The sequence below is a fragment of the Grammomys surdaster genome, unplaced genomic scaffold (genome assembly GCF_004785775.1).
Source record: "Grammomys surdaster isolate TR1022 unplaced genomic scaffold, NIH_TR_1.0 126051, whole genome shotgun sequence".
Taxonomy (NCBI): domain Eukaryota; kingdom Metazoa; phylum Chordata; class Mammalia; order Rodentia; family Muridae; genus Grammomys; species Grammomys surdaster.
Window position 1 is genome coordinate 1406683 of NW_021620862.1, and position 25119 is coordinate 1431801.

The 25119-nt window shown below is 41.9% G+C and overlaps 1 protein-coding gene across 1 annotated transcript; it reads right to left on the minus strand.

Annotated features, from left to right (window-relative positions):
- Window positions 1–15: 15 nt before the first annotated feature.
- Window positions 16–24890, minus strand: Fh (fumarate hydratase). Its single transcript, XM_028755284.1, has 10 exons — window positions 24717–24890; window positions 17750–17884; window positions 15231–15341; window positions 13106–13282; window positions 10639–10821; window positions 8093–8258; window positions 6388–6591; window positions 4595–4722; window positions 2460–2613; window positions 16–206 (listed from the first exon to the last, which is right to left on the minus strand). Exons 1-10 carry the CDS (start codon window positions 24837–24839, stop codon window positions 64–66), a joined length of 1524 nt encoding a protein of 507 aa, XP_028611117.1. The 5' UTR covers window positions 24840–24890; the 3' UTR covers window positions 16–63.
- Window positions 24891–25119: the final 229 nt, after the last annotated feature.

The window sequence follows — 25119 nt, forward strand, 5'->3', positions numbered from 1 at the left end:
TAAATCTAAAAAAGGTCTTGTTTTCAAATTTCATAAGTTTATTTTAATATAAATTTATTGAAGTCACTTTGGACCCAGCATGTCCTTGGGTTTCACCCACTCATCAAACTGCTCTGCTGTGAGATAGCCAAGTTCGATAGCCGTTTCCTTTAAGGTTGATCCGTTCTTATGTGCAGTCTTGGCAATCTTTGCTGCTTTGTCATACCCTGAAGAGAAGACAGATAACAAATTTTTCTAAAATAAAAAGCAATTGTTTACTGATACTGATGTTACAGGCCTCTTATAAGACATAATCTATTTTAAAGCTATTAAGTGACCATGCCAATAACTGTCATGTCTTCTATAGAATACAACCTTGATTTTCTTGGGAAACAGAATTAAGCATACCTCATTTTATCCAAGATCTGTTGAAATGGACCTATGTTGAAATGGACCAATAATCAAAAGAAACATAAAAAAGAAAAGGAAAGAAAAGCACCACAGCATAAAATACCACACTTGGGCATGCTGTCCAATAATCACCCTTCTAAGACAGCACTAATATTCTAATTGTGGCAGGTCGGGAGAATAGACAGCTTTTTAACAGGCAGCAGTTAAGACTGCCTCTGAGAGGCTGCCGGCTGGCAGGACCGGTTCCATAGCTCTGCTCTGCTGGATGCTCCAGCACACAGGCTGCCATTCCCTGGCATCTGATTAGGATTTCGGCGTTAAAAGGATAAGGAGGGGAGAGTTCTAGCCAAAATATATATTGGGACAAAGGGACCCAGGCAACCCAGGGAGGATGATGCACTGTAATCCTACCATCCAGGGGATGATCGTGAGTCTCAACCTGGGCTACACAGCAAGCCTCAGCCTCAAAAACAAAAGATCATAGCCACTGGATCACTTTAAGAGTCATCTGTTTTTACATAAAAGCTGGCACTGGGAAGTTCTCAAGGTCACTCTGACATTGAAAATCAACAGAGATAGAAGGCAAAAGCAAGGACAATGAAGTCAGTGACAGAGGACAAAATAAACTTAAAAAGTCAGAGGACTATGATCAGAGGGGTAGGGCCTGCTTTGGCAATGTGGTAACCAGGCGGTACAGTGGTACACATCTGGATACAACCACAATCAAACAGTGCCTGCTTCTCTTTTGTCTTAGCTGAATCTATGAATGCTCACTGTGCTGACACAGGCATGCAGTAACTGAGTCACCAGCAGAAAGACTGTTCACATTAAATTCTTAGGTCAACCTGCCTTCTGCTCTGTTTGCATGGATGAGGACTACAGTATAAGCATCCCGGCTAACCAACACGACAAAGCAGTATTCTGTACCAGCCTCATGCACCACAGAGCCACTCAGAGCCCAGACCAGGCCTCAGTCCACCAGTGAGGTGGTTCTTGCCAAGGTCATAGGGCACTTCTGCGAGGGACATTAGCTTTGGGTGTCTCTGTCGTAGACTCTAAGAATGCTTCCCAGTCATCTGCTTAGACAGGGTCTCTAAACTAGAAGTGTTGGCAACATATGAAGATCAGGTGAAGTACTTCTCTCATAAGCCTTTGGGGTTGCATTGCTCCTTCTCACTTGAATACTGGCATGTAACTATTTTAAATAAGCCAAATCATTTTACCAACTTTATAAAAAATAAAATAAATAAATAGATAAAACTATGAATAATATCTGCCCCCTAAGGTCAGGATTATAGAACATTCTAAAGTGGTAACTGTATCATGCCACACAACTGCATCATCACTCATTCTAAAGCAGACCAACGCCATCTACACAGCAGGACTGCACAGCAGAACACAGTGACGGCCTCAACCTGCGGAAGCCAGAGCAGACACCTTCATGGGCTGGACAGTGGTGGTGGTCAGCTACAATCTAAGTCTACATAAAACAGAATCTGGAAAGACTAGGAACACAAAAGATAGTTTCAGAAAAACCATTTAGTTTTCTTATCTTTCCCTATAAATATCAATATGTATCTTTCCCTTTTAGTTAGTAACATTCTATATTTGAATTGAATAGAACAAAATCAAAATATTACATAGTATCTAGGAAAGGAAGAAACAAATGAATCCATTTGCTGTCGGTAATCAGGCAGTGCCACCTAGTGACATTACCAACAGAGGATCTTACAGATCACCTTCTCCAGTTGTCTGCATACAACACCCAGCATCTGAGTCCCTTGGTATGAGATAAGGGCTGTTGCGATGCTGCCTGTGCCCAGGAGCTCCCCACCAAGAGTGCTGCTGAGCTTTATCCCACGGATCCACACAGTGGAAGGAGAGAACTGACCCCTGAAAGCTCTTCTCTGACCTCCACATGCAGCTCATGGGTAGACAGGCACAGACATAGATACACAACACACACACACAAACACACACACACAAGGATTTTTTTTTAAACTTTTAAGGTTTCTTTTTTTTAAGCTTTTCAATATTGCTTTCAAAATGGCATTACTCTCCAAACTTACCTATATGTGGGTTAAGAGCTGTGACCAACATTAAAGACTCATTCATTAGCTTGTTGATCCTCTCTGTGTTGGCCTGGATCCCCACCACACAGTTCTCTGTGAAGGACACTGAAGCATCTCCCAGTAGCCTGGCTGAATGCAATACATTCTTAATCTGTCAGAGAGACACAGAGGAAGAAGGAAGGAGAATTGTTTCTAATCCTCAATTTACTTTGTTTTGCTTTTGTACAATGACACACATTATTTAATGTTCCATACTGGACATGTAATTCCACAACCATACACCACTGCTACCAACTCTGCATACCCAGAAAACCGTGAGAAAGGAAGACTCTAAGAACACAAAGCTACAAATCTAAAAGTGATAGAAAAGATGTGTGTATAATTAATACAAGACAGCTCATGGTGGATAACTATCTCAAGACAGCCCACAGTGAGTGACTAATACAAGACAGCCCAATAAGAACATGCTGAACAGGCAAGATACGTTGTATCCACAATCCAGTAGTCCTAGTTGTCACAGAAGTCACAGCCAGAAATGGATGAAGACTCATCTATGCAAGAGAAAGAGGAGCAGAAGCTCAGAGTCCTGAGATGGATGCTAAATGTTGGATTCTCTGGTTTTATGTCTAATGGACAAATAGTCCGGTTCATTTTAAAATAACATCACATGATGTTTAAGATCATATAAAACCAACTAGTATGTGTAACATCTGTTTCTTTTGAGTAATACTTCCCATATATACCTCTGTCTAAAACTCAGAAAAGTCTGGAAGCAAGCAATACTTTCACCAATGGAATCTAACAGAAACTAGACATTAAAGTTTAATTTGATTCTAATGACTCAATTGTAATCAAATTTCATCTTGATTTTCTAACTAAAGCGAAACTTTTTTCCCAACTGAGTCTACTCCCCACCGAATGTCCAGCCTTCTCTCAGGCTCTGAACAGTTATTTTACTTTATGCCATGGAAAGATTGTTTCCAGCAAACTTTTATTTCCTCCTTCATATTTACAAAGAAGAAATAAGGTGACATTACTTTTAAGACACAATAAATGACTAAAAATATAGCAATGAGCAGTTGTTACGCATCTGTACATGTCAGGCATCAGGCTTAGATGCAAAAGGATGCAGATCTGAAACTCACTTTGGCCTGTGTTTCACTGACCAATCCCAGCAGAATATGCATGCCATGAAGCCAAACACTTAAAACATCATCATGTTTATTGCTTTATTCTGAGCACCTAAAATTGTGTGATCCATAGTGAAACTTAAATGAAAAATACACTATCAATTATTTGGGCATTCTTATCAATTAGACTTCATACCACAAACCAGTAAGAAATAAGCCTCCAGTGTATTTCAGATAGAGCACTGTACGAGCGAAGGACTTAAGAGTAACATAGCTTGTCTGTCTGAATGAAGCTCAGGAATCTTCATACAAGATGATACCATTTTGTTCCATATTTGTAATGTTAAAGGAAAAAGCAGAAGTTTGATAGACAGTTTCTAAGCCATATGGAAAAGGCAAAAAATAAAGAAAGCTTTGCTGTGGACAGAGAAAGTGCTAAGGAAACAGAGAAAGGATCAACATTGTACCCTAAGAGTATGGATGAGAAAGATGATGATGATGATGAGACAGAAGAGAAAGGAAATGATGATGATGGAGATGACAGAGCACAGATCAAGTAGGGTGAAGGGCTGAGGCTGGACCAGTGATCAAACCACAACAGAAAGAGACAACGGGTCAGTCTTTCCCAACCAAATCTGGAGACGGTACAAAGCAGCAGCCTGAGCAGGAGACAGGACTTTAAGGAAGATGTTCTTTTTAAGCTAGGCAGACTTGAAGTTATTTTAACTACTGGCGTCCATGGTGGTAGGGGACAAAAACCCTATCTTACTTCCAGACTTCTTCCTTCCACTTAAAAAGTAAACTACCAAATCACTTGAGCTAAGTAGACTGAATCCCTATATCCCAGGTTATTCTAGTAGGACTAAGATTACCTTGTCTTCCAGTTGCTACCTACACTACACAGCTAGCTTCTGTGGAAGTTCCAGAAACCTTCAGGGAAGACTAGAGCACTGGCTATTAGTCTTCAATCAAAAACTGCTAAAAATCAAATTAAAGGCTTACCATCATTGGTTTAAAAACATTCAGTTCAAAATGTCCATTGCTGCCTCCAACAGTCACCGCCACATGATTCCCCATAACTTGGGCTGCAACCATGGTCATCGCTTCACACTGAGTAGGGTTCACCTTTCCTTTGAGAAAACCAATGTAGAATCTCATCAAATATCCTCGTAGTTTCCTGTATGACTTAAGACTTTTTATATCAAAGAGTGAAATCTAATGTTATTAAATAAAGACATAAAATAAGGTAAAGTTGAGGCACAGCCTGCAATTTTAGTCACTCAAGAGGTTGAGGCAGAAATATTCCATGTTCAAGGACTACCTGAGCTTCTGAGTCAAGGCCAGCCTAGGCAACTTAGTGAGATCTTGACTCAAAAGTATAAGGAATTCTAGGAATATATCTTAAAGATAGAATATTTGCCAAACATGAGGGAGGCCCTAGGTCCAATCCCCAATATCACAGACACACAAAAATATCAAAGAAAGGGGGATGCATAGGCACACAGGTTCACTTAAGGAAAACTAATGAAAAGATCCACCAACACACGGGTCTCCGTTGTTACGGCTTTCATTCTTGGGCAAGCATTTAGGCAACCAGGCACAAAATACATAATTAGAAGGCCATACACGCTACCCTCCAAGAGGGTGGTAGCCAAGAAAAGAGCTGACAACTCCAATAAATATGGGCTACACAGAGAAGGCCGTGCTGCTATTGGGAGATACTGTGCTGCAACTCTATTCGCCACCCAAGTCCCAGGGCTGTAGCTCAGCAGAGCTCCTTAAGAATCCCATATCCAAGCCACACACAGCCGACTCTTCTCTGTGTAGAGAATGCATTGGAGGTTTGCCCCTTTGTGATGTTCTTCCATTTGTCTTTTCTTTTGGAAATGGTTTTGCTTAGTTGCCCAGTCAGGCCTGAACTATTATTCCCAGGTTAGCCTTGAACTTACAATCTTCTAGCCTCAGCCTCCAAAGTGCCAGGACTAACCATGTGCAATACCATACTTGGCTCTATTTCTCTTTAACAATTACTGAATTTGCAATCAACTAGATTATATGTCATTCTTCAACACTAAATACTGCAAATCGGGATCTTTATAGTCTATGCACATACTAGACCATATATAACATAGTTAAAAATATAGTATATAAAATCTACTATATAGAATTTATATAGTAAATTATTAAAGTTACTTTGTCCGTTTTAGTATAGCTCAACTGGCCTCCAGAGGAGCTTTCGTGAATCTTGACTCTGTTCTACAACATGTGCCACCTCAACTTTTGCTCTCTGCTAAATGATAAGCAAGTGCTCTTGGTCTCTACCCTGACCACCAGTAAAATGCTGAGTGGGTAGAAGCCAGTATCAAGATATTTCTTCAACTAAAGCCAACTCATTAGTCACTCCCTAAATGTCTGTTCACCTAACTACATTTACATGCCATAGACTCTAGTGTCTGCCACTTAGACTTAACAGGACAGAGCCTGAGGCAAAGCATGACACAGACTTTAGTAGGGCTCATACTCTTGCAAGCCAGGCTGACTGTTTCACTCTGGCGTGCTCTTGGCTTAGGCAGAAGGATACAACTACACAAAAGTTCCAATATGGAACTTCCTGACTTGGCAAGTGACACTCGTACAAGTTCTACAAAGATCCACATGGCTACTGTAGAACAAGTGCTCCTCAGACATCTCCACTGCTTCGAGGAGGGCAGTCAATGAAAAGACATGTCCTATGGTTGCAAGTCTCTGCAATATAATCAAATTCCAGCTCCAGAATTTATCAGCTATGAGCATACCTGGCATGATGCTGCTCCCTGGCTCATTTTCAGGCAAGATCAGCTCTCCCAAACCTGACCGAGGACCAGAACCGAGGAAGCGAATATCATTTGCTATCTTCATTAGACTACAGGCGGCAGTGTTCATGGCTCCACTAAGCTCCACCAGAGCATCGTGAGCGGCCAGAGCTTCAAACTTATTCGGGGCAGTGACAAAAGGCAAACCTGCAGGAGGGAAGGCACTCCGAGGGTAAACGGGGAGAGTGAACATGCCTGCCTATGGTAAGCAAGTTAAACAAAGCCCAGTGCACACAAAGCAAATTAGAACAGAGAGGTGGGTGTACAATTCAGTGACACTGCTTGCATAGCGTGTGCAAGGTGCTGGCTGAGTTTGATTCCCAGTACTGTAAATCTATAAATCTATATATACAAATCTATAAATCAATAAAAAATAAATGCAACTTTCCACTTGAAAATGCTTAAGAGTCGAGCTGTGTCAATACTCCTTTAAGACATCCCAAAGGCCTCCCTCTTAGCACGACTCTTTAACAAGCACATGCATACAAAGCCTGACTACTGGAGTAAGGATGAGAACTGTGAAATTCATTCAGCTTCTGTTTACACTCTGATCTTCTATGTCTACTCCAGTATGCTCTACTCTTGAGAGAACAGAGAGCACAGATAAGCTACAGTTCTCAGTCCACCCATCCCACAAGCAAAGATTCTAAAATCTGGGTTCTCTAAATCCTAATACAGTTCCTTTCTATTAAAACATAACTAAAAAAAGAAACCTCAGCTAATGAGTAAGCAAGTGTGAGTGCTTAGCCACAGAAAGCACATTTGTATCACCCTGATCCCAAGGCCCCAAGGCATCTCAGAAGAGAAGGCCTGAGGAACAGCTGGCTAGCAGACGGCAGGAGAGCTGTGAATGCTGTTCTCTGGACAGAGCCAGCTACTGCATGGGTAGCATACTCCCTACTCTACCTGACAAGCTACTGGTAGCTGGAGGAAGGAGAGTTGCCTTTCTTTGGGGGTGGCTATAAGTAGATTGCCCATATCCCAGTAATCCCACACCAATGCATGTAACATATGAGCAGCACAAATTAAACTTGGGGATATATACTGAGAAGGGGGACTTGAAACTGGGAGGAAGGCATGTTTGGGGATCTGGATGGGGCTAAAAATGGTCAAGATACATGGTATACATATATATGAAAAATTTTAAAAACTGAGTATTTTAAGAGCTCACCTATTAGCTTGTGATAACGTATTATATACTTATCACCTCCCTAACCTTCTGGTAACAGTGGCATCTTAATGGTTCTAATTAACAATAATAATACTTTACTAGTGAGAGGATAGTATTCAAAGATGTTAAAGCAAAGAAATGTGACATACAAAAACTAAGCTGTCAGCATACTTACCGTGTGGTAAGTTCCTCAACAGTCAACTGTTTTTGCTTTCTATGAAAAATGCTTAACATAGCTTTGAAGGGAAAGGACTGAATGCTACCAAACAACAAACAAAGCTCCCGTGTAAACTCATGCCTATGAACTCTTATCAGAAGGCTTTAGATGTAAGATGAAGTTTATTAACTTCTGAAATGGACACAAGCCATGTTTGACGGGAACACGCTACTCCTAAATTTTAGAATTCAGCCTAGAAATATCTAAAAGATGCATAAGCTGTGTGAAGAACATGGGGAGCAGTGCGTGTGGTCCCCAACCTGTGAGTGCTGCTACTTTTGCAGCCACCTTTTCTGCGAAGCCGATCCTGGTGTTTAATCCTGTCCCAACAGCCGTGCCTCCAGCAGCCAGCTCATAGATCCTTGGCATGGCAGCCTTTATTCTCACCATCGCATACTGGACTTGCTGAACATAACCACTGAACTCCTGAGAAGAGAAATCACTGTAAGAACATACTCATATCAGCCCACAACATATTCTAATGGCACTAAACAGAAGCTTTTAAAATCGACTTTAGAATATTACGTTAATTCATTCACATGATGAAGAGGAAGGGCTACAAATCTACAAGGCAAATAATAACACGTAGCTTAGTTTATAACTCAACGTTCTAATAGAGTCAAGAAAACAGCACATGAATAAACCATGAAAAAGGACAGCTCCACTGCATTAAACTACGGCTCTACCTACAATGTACCCAGTGAGCTGGTCCCCTCCCCCACTTATTGAATACAGCCCAAAGAGAAAAATTAGTAAATATTCTCCAAAAAGACCCAGAAAATAGACATACTTTCCATACAATTTCAGATTAAAGACCTGAGAGGGAACCCAAGAGGCTACTTTATAGGGACCTGAAGTGAAGCAACGTGTTCACCAGTCTGCGGAGGTGACAGTGGGACGGCCCCGGTCACTGTGCACTTGAATGCTATCAGTGGCAGGCACACTCCTCCTCACACCACACTTTAGAGCAACAATCAATCTGTCTACATGTTCTCAGCATTGTGAACATTAACAACTATGCAGGGACAAAGACCTTACGCTCTCTGTATTTTACAATTGGCCTTATCTAATAAGCCGAGATAAACTAAATATTTTCTCCTACCTAAAAATACTGAAAAACTGAGTACTTTGGATTAGGGTTTCAGTATATTCTAAGGAAAACATTTGAAAAGGTCAATCTAACTCATAAGATGTTAATTTCTCGTTCTCTCCCCTCTCTTTCCTTTCCTCCTCCCTTGCATGTATGTGTATTCGTACATAGAAGAACACTTATATGCACTTTTGAAAGTTGCAAAAACTGAAAAGACACTTCCAATTTAAAAAATATGTTTCTCATAAAGTAAAAAAGAAAACAGAATTGTTATCATGACATCATGCAGGAGACTAAGTCATGGCTCAAAATGATTTTTAGCATAATGGCTTTTAACATGCCAAAAAAATAAAAAATAAAAATAAATAAATAAAACTGAGAAACCAGGGGAAACAAACTGAAATTTATAGAAATTACACATAGAAAATGCCAAAAAAAGCAAGGTTTTAGCTAAGCCTTTGAAGTGTTCCTCACTCCTTCTGTAAAATGTTGCTAACTAATGACACTTTATTTCTATTCGCCACAGAACAACCGAGAATCCATCCAAGCAGACAGCAATCAAGTTCCCACCCTCAGCTAGTTTTCATCCAACTGTTACTTAGTGACTAGTAGTCGGTATTTGGCAATGGATGGCTATCTCCTAAACTACATATACTTTTGCCTACAAAACTGCAGTGGAGGGCTGGAGAGATGGCTCAGTGGTTTAGAGCACTGACTGCTCTTCAAGAGGTCCTGAGTTCAATTCCCAGCAACCACATGGTGGCTCACAACCATCTGCAATAGGGTCTGATGCCGTCTTCTAGTGTGTCTGAAGATAGCAATGGTGTACTTATATACATAAAATAAATAAATAAATCATTTAAAAAAACTGCAGTGGAAGTGGAGACAAAACTCTTTTTGTGAGTTTTCTTTTGTTTCTTTGCAATTCACATTATTAGATCTTCCTTCAGCTAATGACACAGAAACGTAAAAATAGTTTCTGGTATCCTGAACAGCCAAACTCTTCACAAGCTGTCGTATTCAAGGGTAAAATGTGCCTCACTTACTTTAACATTTTGCTTGAACAAAATAACTACTTAATTTATGTTAAAAGAGACAAGTGAGGCAATCATGATAGCAGATTGGTGGTTATGTACCAGACGCGGTTCTAAACTCTGTCAACCAGCTCACTACAGCCTCACAACCATGCACTCTCATTGCTTCACAACCCAGAAAACAGAGAAGCTAAGTAACTTTCCCTAAGTCACATAACTGGTCTACAGCAAAGCAGAACTTGAACCCAGCACCTGAGTCCAGCTCACTGCCGGCATGCTCTGATCTTATGTGGTATTATTAAAAGTTGCCGACTCGCTATGCATGTTGAGGCATGCAATTAATGCCAACATTCAAGAAGCAGAAGTACACAGATCTCTGAGTTCAAGGCCAGTCTGATCTACAGAGTGAGTTCTAGGACAGCCAGGGCTACACAGAGAAACTCTGCCTCAAAGACAAAATAAAACAAAAACAAAAAATGAAAGGGGGGGTGGAGGGAGGGAGGGAGGGAGGGAGAGAGGGAGGGAGGGAGGGAGGAAGAGAAAGTTGTCAATTGTTTAATTCAGAAAATTTATCTCTGACCTGATGATATACTTGGCCTTTACTTTAAAGGCAATTTTGAGGAAAAATGTTGATAATTTGTATCAATCCCTAAACTGAACAAAATGTGTCTAACTCCCTTACCTGTCCAAGAGTCAGAGGGACAGCGTCCTGCGTATGAGTGCGCCCAATTTTGATGACCTGCGCAAACTCTTTGGATTTTGCACTGAGAGCATCATGCAACTTCTGTAATCCTGGCAACAGGACGTTGTGAACTTCCACTGCAGCGGCAATGTGCATTGCTGTGGGAAAGGTGTCATTGGAGCTCTGGAGGGAATTTTCAAAAGAAACATAAGATGTTAACTCAGAGGTAAGGAGAGAGGACCTCAAATATAACCAATTAGGTGACGATTCAAAACCCAGTATGTACAGTACTCAAGAGTGTCCGTATGGCAAGTAAGAGGACAGTGCAGGTGAAATGAAAGCAACCTGGCTTCCTGTAAGGAACATCCTCAGGACTGTCGCATATACACATGCCTGGACATAATACATATTATAACCAAGCATGCTAAATCCACTATACATTACAAGTAATCCCTAACAAAGGACTGTTGGCAAAGGCATTACCAAGCACATCCGAAGGCAACAGTGTGTCCTAGAATCCAGCCACTCTTTGATAAAACACTTAGTACACTTGAGAAAAATTCTGTGAGGCAGAAAGCCAAAAAAAAAAAAAAAAGCAAACTGTCAAGGAGATACCATGACCCAAACAGTAATTAACCCTTGTGAAACTGACAACCAGGCATGTAAACTGTACAGTACACACCACTGTCTCTGTACTTTTAAGGCAAGATGTAATTTTAAAATACACATTCACTACGGACATATTTCACCTGTTTCTTATGGCAACTGTCAAAGCATTTATAGTGAAAGTAACAGTCCTTCCACTAAGCATCATGCACCTACCACCTAAATCCAACCAGCGATGCAGTCTTTGACTCCTGTTTCATACTATACCATTCTGAAGCAGACTTCAGACTGTAAATTATGTTTTAAAAAAACATACTTGAAAGTATGTTGAATTTTAAGTGCTCTATAAAATAAACCGTATTAAAACTTTTGCTTTTGATATTTAAAATGTATTAGATCTAGCACCCAGGACCTAATTTCTTTGAGAAAAAAAAAAGACCTATTTCCAGGGCTGGAGCAAGGAAAACGCATCATGATGGGCTTGGGCCTGGGTGTCTTACAGTAGTGTGGATCTCTTACCAGGGCAACAAATCAGGGTATAGGTTCTGAGAAAAGACAAGACAGCAGCATGCCTGAAGGACACAAAAGCTAACCGAGCAAAGTTCCCCAACTCAGACAATCTCGATAACATAAATAACAGAATAGAGGATTATAACTGAAGAATCAGCAGGCCTGTGAACAGTGGTAAGCACAATGAATATATAAATGAATGGGAGAAAAAAGCTTCCTTACAGAAAAACTCCCAGTAATAAATGTAAAACGAAGGAAAACTGCGCAGGGGTGTGTTGCACACACCTTTACTCCCAGCACTCTAAAAGGAGAGGCAGGCAGATCTGTGAGTTCAAGGCCAGCCTGGTCTGCAGAGCTAGTTCAGGACAATCAGGCCTGCATACAGAAACCCTATTTCAAAAAACCAAACATAAAAAGATTTGAAAAAGGAAAACTGAAAACTGTTATTAAGACAGCAGAGCAGTGCTCAGGGGTAGCATAGCTGCCCGGCACGCTGGGCCCTGGAGTCCAAATCTGGCACTGCAGTCGACTACAAACCGCATAAAACAACAAAATACCCAGCATCAGTCAATAGGTAAGATGCCCTGACAAACATTCTCTCCTTTTAAGTGGAAATTATTTTTAGACTCAAAGTATCTCTGATAACTTCTACGGTGAATCTAACACACACCCAGAAATTTCTTCTACCGCTTGTCTAGAATGATGCTCCAGCGTCATGCCAGGAAAAGATCAAGATGTGACAAATACGAGGTTGCAAACATTATGCAATGGTGGGGTGGTAACACCTAGCAGGGTCTCCTTACAACCAGTGATAAAGTGTAGCATCACTGTAGTGCATCAGGCTGCAATGAGAAGGGCCTCGCACTTACAGGACAGTCCCCCTGAAACTGCACAGCCTCCATCTACACATCAAGCGAAGGCACTGCTACTGATACGGACTATATATCCACAACCTCCCCACACTCCAGGAACCCTAAATGTCAAAGTGAAAACTCAGTAGAAAACTGGGGAAATCCTAAAAGAAGCCTGTTTAAGGAGACTGTGCCGAGAGCAGCTTCTTACTTCCGGTAACTGAAGCCAGTTATAAAAGGCACTAGCATTATGGGAATAAAGAAGACTAGATTATTGTTACAACTCTACTTTAAAGTAAAGAATGTTTTAAATAATTGAAACAATAAAAACACACATACACAAACCCAAGATGTCCTAACAGTGATTGTCTTATGAAGTATGGAACCAGCCGTGATTCCTAAGTCTTCTCTAGTAAAGTACACAAGCTGGACTCGTGAGGACAGTCTTTCCTATGCTTGTCAATCCATCCCAATAAAGCAGAGCGAGCGCATGCACCTACCTGGCTTTTATTAACATGATCATTGGGGTGCACAGGCTTCTTGCTGCCAAGTTCACCTCCTAACATTTCAATTGCTCTGTTGCTAATGACTTCATTTACATTCATGTTTGTCTGGGTTCCTGATCCAGTCTGCCATACCACCAGAGGAAAGTGATCATTTAATTTACCCTCAGCTACCTGCAGGAGAGAAAGCAGTACCAGTAAGTCTTTTTAAAATAAGCAGCACTAGGTATTTGTTTAGTTATTTACAATCAACCATGATTGAGTAAAGCTCTGCTTACACAACTATCTTAACGAAATCAGTTGTTCCATACGCTAAGTGGCTACAAGACAGTTAAAGGCAGCTGTGGCACAATCCAAAAGATCTGTGGCATCACTTTTTCTAATTATAGATACTCTGACACACGAAACATTGTACATTCTGAATGATGACAACTCACTAGCCTCAGGTAAGAACTGAACGGAAGCTATTTTCCATGTTTGCCTGTGCTGTCTGCTGCAGTGGAAGGACCACCTGTGAGGTTGCTAATATGAGGTCTTCAGACACACTTACTGCTGTTGCTCAGGAGACACCTAACAGATGCTCCTGCCAGTCAGCATCTAACAGATGCTCCTGCCAGTCAGCATGGTAATGAGTCAAGGGCTCAATACTGTGAGTTTACTAAGAGTGACTTCACTGCACAGATGTCCAGGGAGCAGCAACTGCCAAATGCAAAGCACTGCCCAGACTTGCCTGAGTTTCTGTCAGACTCCTCTCCTCAACTTACTATTTATTTTCTGCATGGGTATGCCAGTGTGTGTGCGTGTGTGTGCGTGTATGCGTGTGCATGTGCGTGCATGCGTGCGTGCGTGTGTGCGTGCGTGTGCGTGCTGGTCGAAGGACAATTCTATGGAGTTCAGAGCTCTTTCCACCTTTACAAGGATCCTGGAAATCAAGCTTGGGTCTTTTGGCATATGAAGCAGGAACCTTTACCCACTAATCCATCTCACTGCCCCTCAGAGATTTTTAAAATCTCAATGTATGTGGTAGCTTTGAAACTGTAGACTTCCTAACACAATACTTAACTTCACTATAACTCATTAACTTAGAAGATCAAAACATATTTGAGAGCTCCACTAACTTGAATAACCGTCTCCTTTTCCAGGTCCATGACATAACGGTTGGTCCTGCCTAGAGCAGGAAGCACAGTGCAACTCCATCACAGATCCAGTACTACTCCACTGGCTCGGCTGCACCTGCCTCTGTCTCCCCCATGGTGGCTGCGTGTTTATGAAAGCCGCCCACAACTGTGGGCTCCACCTTCACAGAGCCAACTACTCACACGATTAAAATATTCTTTAAAAACTTCTTAAAGGCTGTGCTTGTACTCAGCATGTACATCTTCCTGCCTGGAAGACAGCTTAACAACTGTTACACAGCATTTATGGTATCAGCTCATATGAGCGATTACAAGCAAGAAACAACTCTAAACACATGACAGGGAGTGCACAGGCTTTATTATATATTTCACAAAAGGAACCTGGGCATCTATGACTCTACTCTGTATGCTGGGGGAGGGACAGTACACAGAGAGACACATATTTTCTGTGCGTTTTCTTTTTCAAAACTTTCAAATATAAGATCATAGTGTATGTTTTGAAAAATGCTCCTCTGTCTGAGCTCAGGCTCTGCTCGATGCCAATCTCTAGGAACTACTTTCTATTAGTGATAACATAACTAAGGGTAATTGCACATCGTAAAGGCAACATTTTAACTACAATGCTTCAACTCATCTCTGACTACTTCTTCAAGATAGTGCCAAGGAGATGACATTTTTGAGATGCATTATCAAATAATCAACTAGTTTAAAAAGTAATCATTATTCCTAAGATAAAAAACCTAAAGTTTAAACCATCTTTTTCAGTTTTTTCTTAAAGAAAGTGAAGAGACTTAAAAAGATGTATCCAGAAGTATCACCCCATGATGTTTCGAGCACTGCATTAATCCTCACTGAGCAATAACCATAAAGCTGCCACACTATCGTGAAACTCATTAACTCCAGTGCCCTCCCGCCGACAGAGCTTATCATCACACAGCGGACCCAGAGCTTCGATGCCACTCAGTAAACCTCATATCACCTCCTACCTCATCTGCTGCCTTCATTATTGCACTAGCAATCTTTGGATCGAGACCATACTCCTGGTTTACTTCAGCAGCAGCTCGCTTCAAGATGCCAAAAGCTTTAATGACTGGGATCTAAAAATTAATCAGAAAAATACCTTAAATATGCAATTTTAGATAAGCATGAAAACCTGGCACTTTATGCAGATGCAAAAAATGGTACCAATGTTATGAACCCCAAAAGTTTAGCTATCAGAGAAAGATTGCTCCTGTGTACAATGAATCAACAGAGCAGAAAAAAATCGAAGATTGAATATATGTACACCTATCTATAACCAAAGACATATGTAGTACACACAGAAATATTCATATAAAGACAATGCCAATAGTAACTGTGCTTCATGGACGCATATTATGAAGTACTGAATTTATTTTATGCAATATGTATTAAAATAAATAGTATTCAATCATTTCTATTAGAGATGCTGCATTTTAAGCCTGGATTTCAAAACAAACACAAGAGGGCTGGGATTTCAGGTGAGAACAACCCAGCTATGAACTTGAGTTTTTCGACATGAAAACAGGCAGGGATCTGAATCATAACTAAAGTCATCTGGATGGGTGACTGAGTCGACTGTTGACAAAGCCATAAAAATGAGACGGGGTCACAGGGATCATGGCAGAGAAAGTTTCATTACGCAACACCAAGATAAGAAAGCACAGGGTACCACGGGAGGAAGGGCGTCATGACAGTCTTAAATTCCTTACTGAGAAGTTCACAGTCTCGTCAACTCTACCCCCTTTCAAGATGAAGTACAGACACTAGTGATAATGATTCAGGGGTTAATTTTTCTTTAGAATTGACTGAGGTACAAACACTTGGATCTGGTTGTACTTAGCTCAAAGTATATGGCCTTTCTCATGTTTAACAAAACTCAGTGACAAATCTGATGGCTCAGGTGTCACAGTGCAGACATGGAATCCAGACAGCTACCCAGTCTCCAGAGCAGCAGCAGCTGTGCTCCCACACTCAGCTGGGATCACCTCCTTATCCCAGAAGCCCAACTAGGAGAGTATCTGTGGCTCAGTCACTCACTACCTTTGCCACCCAAATACATAGTCAGACCCTATGGGAACCCCTAGTCAAACATACTAGCAGCAATGTTGACAAAGAGTTTTCCTTCAAAATTCTGCTGCCACCATTAATTAAATTAATTAAATAATAATTAAAGAAATTACTCAGGATTTGGTGTAAAGGCCTACAAATAAGTTAAAATGTGGAATTAAAAGTATTTAGGATAAAGGGATACAGGGAAGATAACTGGTACACAGTATCTCAGTAAATGGAGCCTGGCTCCTTCTAGGCCTACCTGTGCCCTGCACTGACCATCTCTATACCCTAGCTGGGCTCCGGAAGGGTAAGAGGTACTTCACCAACACTTCATGCCTTAGCATCTCTGAAATCCAGATGCATCCTCCCATCAGTGACACATCACAACTCCAGCCGCTTCCTCCCTTAGTGCTACATACTGGTACATCATCTAACTCACGGCAGCTCAGACTTAAGGGAATGCGGCAGAATTGTCTCATAACATTATGCATCAAACCAACAGTCACATATGATCTAGATAGTTGTATGATGTATACTCTTCTAGAAACTGAACTGCCAAAGAAAATACAATGTTTAAAGAAAACTGGAGCTTAAATTCAGTGGAAGGATAAAAGAATTTGAGTATTGAAATGAAAATGTTTACCAACTGTGAAATCCTAGACTTCCTAGCCCTGCCCACCAAAAAAAAAAAAAAAAAAAAATCAAATTGCCTGCCCTGGTTGTCAACCTGACCACTTTTAGAATCAACTAAATCCTAAGCAGCTGGGCACACTGGAGGATTTTCTTGATGGATCATTTGAGGTCAGAAACCCTACCCTAAATCTGCACTACATCTCCTGGTGGCTGACCGTGTAAAGCAAGGAAGAAAGCTTTTCCTTTTTGCCTGCTTGCTCTCACTCTTGCAGGCCAAGTTGATTCATGCTGTGCTGAGACATCCCTTCACTGGTCATTAGAGCATACTTCTTTGGGATTACAATGTAGACTAAAGACCAGCAGCTCTCTAGAAATTCCCTGGACGCCAGCAGCAGCAGACTGGGACTGGTGAGACATGTAGTACGGGAATGGAAAATTATCAGCTCCTTGGCCTTTCCACTGGGAGACAGCAACTGTGGGCTACCCAGAGCAGTGGGTAGGCCGCCCTGATGCATCCCATACATACACAAGTTCTCATAAGCTCTGTCTCTCTGTCTCTCTCTGTGTCTCTATCTCTCTCTCACTTCTACTCCTTTATAGAGAACCTTGACTATTAGCAAATTATTTAATGTAACAGCTAAAATCCAAAATAGTCAAAGCCTTGTTTAAATAGCATTCTAAATTCACTACATAGTTTTCTCATATATTTACATTTTAATTTTGTAAAATATTTACAAAATAATATGATTTGTGTGAATATAGCCTACTTCTAAGCCAACATCTCCACAAAGCTACTTACCGGCATCCGTTCAGTCGGACCTCCGATCTTAAAGTTCATCGTAGATCTTACAGTCTGAGCACCATAATACTTATCGGTTGGGACCTTCAATTCACCAAAGGTGTCATACTCTATACGGAAGGAATTCTGGCTTGCCTAAAGACAAAGAAGACAGCATTTTAGCTTGAAAACAAATCCAGGTTGAAAGAAAACAAAATCTGATCAGCTTTAAGGAAAAAAATTAATAAGTATCATAAAAACATTTAATCCCATCTTGTCTATTTTCCACTTTCAGTTTTCCTTCAAATAATTTGACATCCGTATTTATAAATTCTGGCATTAAAGACAGCTTATACAATTCATATACTGCCCAGATTATAAACACAGAAATATAAAAAAAAAAATGAAAGAAAGAAAAAGAGAAAAGAAAAAATATGCCTATTAGTAGCCAAGATTTGACCAATTCAGACCTCAGTTTATTTTACTGGAAACTTCTGAGACATATAAAACCACTTTGAGATTTTTAAACCTACTTAACCAAAGCTAAAATGTAGTCTAAAGTGGAAACTTAGCAGGTCTTTGGAAAGTCAGTTGTGTCAGATGGGGTTTTGTTGAGGCAGACAACTGAAGGAGTGTTTTCCTGAAGCGGACCAGGTGAAAGGATGTTCTGCGAAAGCACGTGAAAGGACACGTGATGAAGGATTCTCTGCTAACAGCTCACAACTATTGGTCCCCTTCACATTGTTTTACATTGTTGCGCTGCATTTGTCGGGACGCCATAGAGAAAAACGAACCAAAAACTTCCCATGATGCGCTGCAGTTTCTTGCCACTTCCGCAGACTCAGGCCAACTGGCAGTGATGTCCGCTGAGACAGATGCATGTGGAGTTTTGCTAAGTCTGACTCGTGCAAAGGCAAGACAGGTGGAGAACATGTGATGTTTGGAGGGAGTATAAATAGGACTCAACAGACTGTGAGAGGGACTTGGGGCTTGCTTATAGCATCGGCACTGATCTTGAAAGAGGCACGACCGAGAACCTCCCCTGGTGTTCCCCTGATCCGAAAGCCTCCTGCTGACTCCTGCCTATTCTGCTGAGACCAGGCAGTTCTTGCTAGGTTACACCACCACTGCAGCTATCCCAACACTACCGAACTGGACTGCTGGTGAATCCATGAAGTGTTTGCGAGTAGACTGAGCCACCTGTTGTGAGCTGAACTGCTGCTTGTCTGACAAGTAGATGGGATGTGCTCCAAGGAATCTTTCTAAACAGGCCCCTCCCTCCTCCTCCGCCGTCTTCCAGCAACTCTTTCTCGTCTACTCCCTCTGCTGGGTGGTAGGCTACAAGGCAGGTTAAAGCACTTAAGAACCAGGAAAAGTGGGTTTTGGAAAAATTAAAGTTACAGTAGCCTAACTGTCTCTATGCTTGAGACAGTACTAACATGGACGGCTCAGACTGGCAAACAGACAACCGCCTCTTATGAGCTGTTGGAGCTTCTACAAGTCAGCCTGGCCCTCCTGCAAACTAAGGTAAATATGAAGGAAGAGATGGGCTAAGTCACTTCATCTTCTGGGGTGATGGAAACATTTCAGAATCTGAGGAAAGCTATGGAGTCTCTAGAAACAACACACATGCATGCATGCCAGTCTTTTGAGACTTAGGAGCCATTATCAATAGCCACTGAGCACAAGAGCACAGACCCAAGGCTCCTGGTTCTAGAGTAGCTGGATTTCTATCAAGTGCATCAATTAAAAAAAAAAAAGCTCAACAGTGATTTATGGTGATATATTTTAATATAAAACTTAATACATATACAAGATTGAACCACAAGTGATATTTAATATCTGAATAATCTTAGCAGAATATTTCTGAAATATTAAGTGTTCTATCACAGCTGGGCAGTGGTGGCACACGCCTTTAATCCCAGCACGTGGGAGGCAGAGGCAGGCGGACTTCTGAGTTCCAGGACAGCCTGGTCTACAGAATGAGTTCCAGGACAGCCAAGGCTACACAGAGAAACCCTGTCTCGAAAAAATCAAACAAGCAAACAAACAAACAAACAAACAAAAAAGTGATCAATCATTATTTGGGGGACGAGTGTTTTGGGGGATTTGTAGTTAAAATATATCATTTCCCCTATCAAGAAATATTTTATAACCACAACACACTAAAAATTGTATTATTTATACAATGTGTTCATTCAGCAGACTTCAGAGTGACATTCAGAACTTCAGTGCATGCACACTGTAGTTCTGAGGACATGTGTGAGTTAGAGTATGTGTGGCTGCACATGCCTGTCACTTCAGTGCTGGGTCAGCAGAAGCAGGGAGACCCAGACCACTGGCTTGCAAATCTACTGCAAACACAGGTTCCATGAAATACTATTTCTTGTATTTTTGGTTGTGAATCTAGCCTTTAATGGCTAAGGCATCTCTCCAGTCCAAGATACCCCTTCTTAAGAGATATGACAGGGAGCAACAGAGAATCCCGGATGTCACTTTCTGATCTTTACATAGGAAACTCTGTGTGTGTGTGTGTGTGTGTGTGTGTGTGTCTGTGTGTATCTTGCATTATTATAAACTAAACATAATCAGATAGTTTCAATAACATGTTTTAATCCCTAAATAATTTCTTTAATATACATTCAACTGAGAAGGAAAAGTTAATTTGTGGTTTTCTCCTAAGATTAAAAACAGTCACAAAAATGTTTTACATCACAATGGCTTTAAGGCTGTGTGAAGAGAAAAAACTGTCACCTACCCAGGCCCTAAGCATATAGATGTAAAGGAACTGACCTTGGACAGGAGAAAGCAGCATATTTATATATTTATATATATATTACTTTTTATACATTGCCTCATTTGGTCTTAAAAGGCCCTCAGGAATCCAACATTAAAGGACTGACTAAAAGATTAAGCAACCAGAAAATCACCCAAATAGCAAGAGAGGTTGGGCTGACACTCTGGTGTGACAGTTTCTGAAAGCTGCACAGGCTCTTTTCTATCCTCACTTCCTGAGCCCAAGGAACAGACAGCGATTTCAAGGCAGCCCCAAGACCATGAGTGACACCTGTCCTGTGAAGAAAGTGTAGTAAGGGTTTTCTCCCAGAGTTTGATCACATGGCCACGACCACTCACCAACTTGGTTCCCATCCTGTAAACCAACAGCTGAGCTTTTACATGTGAGATGCACAAGTAAGCAATTTGTCACAACCTTTGTTTCAGGAAGCCTAAGAAAAGCATCCTTATGTTAAAGTATGCTTTAGATCAAACAGCAAACAACACTAGCCCTTCTTCTCTTCCTTACCTTCTCTGAGAGTACCAGGATGCTGGCTCCCAACTTCCATGGGTACTTGATAAAATTAAGTTTCAGGTTTTAAATTTTTATAGTCACTTCCTATGCTCAAAATTACTAAAATTTCGTCACTAAATATCAATAATTTATCTTCCAAATAAGTTACTATAGTATTTAGAATAAAAAAAATTACTTGACATGATTCCTTTCATGTGCTTTAAATCTTAAAAAAATGAAATAGTTCCAAATAGAGTTCAATTCCTTGTAGGGAAATGTAATGGCTGAACACTTGCCCAGCATGCAGGAAACAGGGTCCACGTCACAGCACCACTAATCCAGAGCACAGCATGCAGGAAACAGGGTCCACACCACAGCATCACTAATCTAGAGCACAGCATGCAGGAAACAGGGTTCACGCCACAGCACCACTAATCTAGAGCACAGCATGCAGGAAACAGGGTCCACGTCACAGCACCACTAATCCAGAGCACAGCATGCAGGAAACAGGGTCCACGCCACAGCACCACTAATCTAGAGCACAGCATGCAGGAAACAGGGTCCACGTCACAGCACCACTAATCCAGACCAGAAGAGATGGAGGTAAACCTAGGATTTTCATACCCACATTTTAAAATTAAGGTGCAAAAAGGTAAACTGTAGCAAAAATCACAATCTTGGTAGACACTCCAAAAGCATCCTGTCTCTAATCATTGAAAACATACCCAATGTAAAACAAAAGCAAATACTGTAACATCTCAGCGTATAACAAACTCTTCCAAAATTTTGTTTCCTACCTTTAACCTCAGGTGTTATGGTTAATATTGTCACTTTAACAGGATTGATCAGCAATTAGACAAGCCTCTGGGCCTGCCCATGATAGCTCATCTAGATTAGAATAACTGAGATGGGACGACATCTAAGCTGTGTGCACCACCACTGTGTAGGTGGTAGCATCTTATGTGTGATGCAGTGGATATCCAACACCAAGTGCTCAGTCCTGAAATCATACATATATAAGCAACACTACACTGCGTCACTTGTATATATAGGCATCTATATACTGTGGTCATTTGAACAAGATGTCTCCCATAGTCTCAGGCATATGGATGCTTGATCCCCAGATAATGGTCCTGTTTGGGAAGGCTCAGGAGGTGTGGCCTTGCTGACAAAGTATGTCACTGGAAAACTTAAAGGCTATTACCATTTTGAGTTTGCTCTCTCTGCTTCCAAATTAAGCCCTTCCTTTTATAAGTTGTGGTGGCCATGGTGTTTTATCACAACAGAAAATTAACTAAGAAACATACAAAAATACACACACAAACGCACATGCATGCAAAATATCCACTAAGAAAAAGAAGACATGATTTTGACATAGAAAGAGGGGATTGGTACATGGGAGAGAGGCAAGGGAAGGGGGAAAATATAGTTATATTTTAATTTTAAAAATAATTTTAAAGTTATAAAGCAATATGAGTGTCATCGATGCTCTCTCTGCTTCCTGACTGCACACCCAGTGTGTGTGTACCCAGTGTGTCTGGTTACCTCAAGCTCCTGCTGCCAAGCCTGCCATGCAATACTGCACCCTGGAACTGTGAATCAAACCTTCCTTCCCTAAGATGTAGAGCAGGAACTCTGACCCTCTGAACCATCTCCACAGCTTCTTGTGTATTTTAATCTTTGCCAACAGCCTCTGAACTCTTAAGCATAAATTATTTACAGGGCCCCAAGTAGAAAAGGCGTCAACAATGTGTCATACCTCCATGTGACACACTTCAGGTCAACTCTGAAGTGTCCTTTTAAATAACAGGGCTTCCAGGGTCATGTGAATTTCTCAATACTAGAGAATAACTTTTAACAAAATCAACAGGCTTGCTGGAAATTACAAGGGGGCTAAAGGGCAACAAATGTCCTTGGAACCATGGAAAAAGAAAAGTATCTTGATTCTATTTTCTAACATTATAACCCTAAGCAAGAAACTGCTATTTTCACATTTGCCATGATGGATTCGCTTCACTTTCCTGTCCCCCTAAACAGGCTTTAAAACAAAAAGAAACACAGCCAAAGAAGAAGAAGAAGAGGAGGAGGAGGAGGAGGAGGAGGAGGAGGAGGAGGAGGAGGAGGAGGAAGAGGAGGAGGAGGAGGAAGAGGAAGAGAAGAAGAGGAGGAAGAGGAGGAAGAAGAGGAAGAGAAGGAGGAAGGAGGAAGGAGGAAGAAAGAGGAAGGAGGAGGAAGGAGGAAGAAGGAAGAAGAAGAAGAGGAGGAGGGGGAAGAAGAGGAGGAAGAAGAAGAAGAGGAGGAGGAGGCAGAGGAGGTGGAGAAAGAAAGAAAGAAAGAAAGAAAGAAAGAAAGAAAGAAAGAAAGAGAAAGGAAGGAAGGAAGGAAGGAAGGAAGGAAGGAAGGAAGGAAGGGAGGAAGGGAGGAAGGAAGGAAGGAAGAAATTAATTAATTTTAGAATGCATTAAAATCACCAGAGCAAACTTCCAGGAACTTTAAGCAGCATGAACTTTATAGTTTCTTTTCGAGATTTATGTTTGTGTTTGTGTGTGTGTGTGTTGGTGCATGTGTGTGTATGTGTGTGAACATGTGTGTGCACATACACATCTCAAGGCTATTAAGGGCGTGTTACAGATCCTCTAAAGCTGATGTTACAGGTGGGTGTGAGCCACCTGACACACATACTGACATGCTCCTCATTGGTGTCATCTCCCCAAGCCCAAGACTGTACAGAGAGATATCACTCAAGTTTCTAGAAGTCCAAAGAATGTCTTGGACCTTTGAAGGGCACTATGGAGGTGATAATTAATAAGCACAGTGTTTTCCCAAGTTCTACCTTGCTAAACCTCTGTAATTACCTCAGCTTTACATGTAGAAACTGGACAAAGCCTGGAAGCAGCAGCAAGATTTGAAATCACACCTCGCACTGCAGAAGGCATGTTACAGTGGTCTCCCTAATTATTCACTTCTCAAACTTTTCCTAAAAATACACACATTTAACATTTTCTAAAGGACTCTAAACAGTCAAGGGGCTTAGTGAAGCATGTCATACCTTGGCCTTGCCTCCTTAAGTTTCTTTAGCTGTCTTTCTGAATACAAAATCTTGATTGTTTGGTCCTATCCAATCTGCCCAGGCATGTTCATATGTCTACATCTATGAATTTCAGAGTTTTACGAAAGTTGTGAGAGAGAACACATGTAACCTCACAAGCTAAACAGTCAAGTTAGTAAGAAGTAAAGCCTTTCCGTTCAGAAGACACACTGACTTCATCCACTTCGAGAGCACTCTGGTGGACCAAGCATGCAGAACTTGGGGGACCCTAGCCTAGGGGGGCATCCTGTGTCCAGTCAGCAGGGCTTGCAATCTGGGCTAGAAAGGGGCACGCCTCTGTCTCCACTACTCCAGCATCCCGGCATCTCCCACCCCCTATCCCCAGTGCATGCACTCTTCCAGAGGTGTCCTGGACCAAGGGCCTCTACAAGTTCAGGCATAGGGCAGGTCTGCCTTGACCGAGGCTCCCCAGCAGGAGCGCGTCCCTCAGCGTAGCCCGCAGCCCCAGCACAACCGGCTGGAGGCGGCGTCCCGGGCGGAAGGGGGAGCTTGCCTGCCGGCGCAGATCCCAGGCGCGGCCCGCGGGGACACCGGGGACACGCTGACATGAAGGTCACCGCGGGAAGGCCCAGCCCGAGATGCCCGCTCACCATTCGCGCGACGTTCGAAGCACACGGCGGGAGGGTGGCTGCTTCCCCTGACACTGCGGCACCGGCGGACGGAAACCGCAGGAGGCGACGCGAGCGAGCGAGGAGACGGAGTGCACGATACATGGTGCTGCAGTACGTGGGTGGAAAGTTGAGCCTAGGCCACGCCTCTGACGACGTCAGCGCCGGCCATGCTCGTACCCAATCAAACGTCTCTTCCTGAACACGTAGGGCGGGACTAGCAGTGACTGGCCAATAACTGAAGGGGCGGATTGCCTGTGGTAAGGCTGTTTGAAGTCCTCAGCTTCAAGGGAAACTAGTGCGGAAGGAATCATGGGAAAAGACGAGAGGCGGGATCCAGGTCTTCCTGCAGAACTTTAAATGTGGCTGCTCGGAGGCCGGTTCA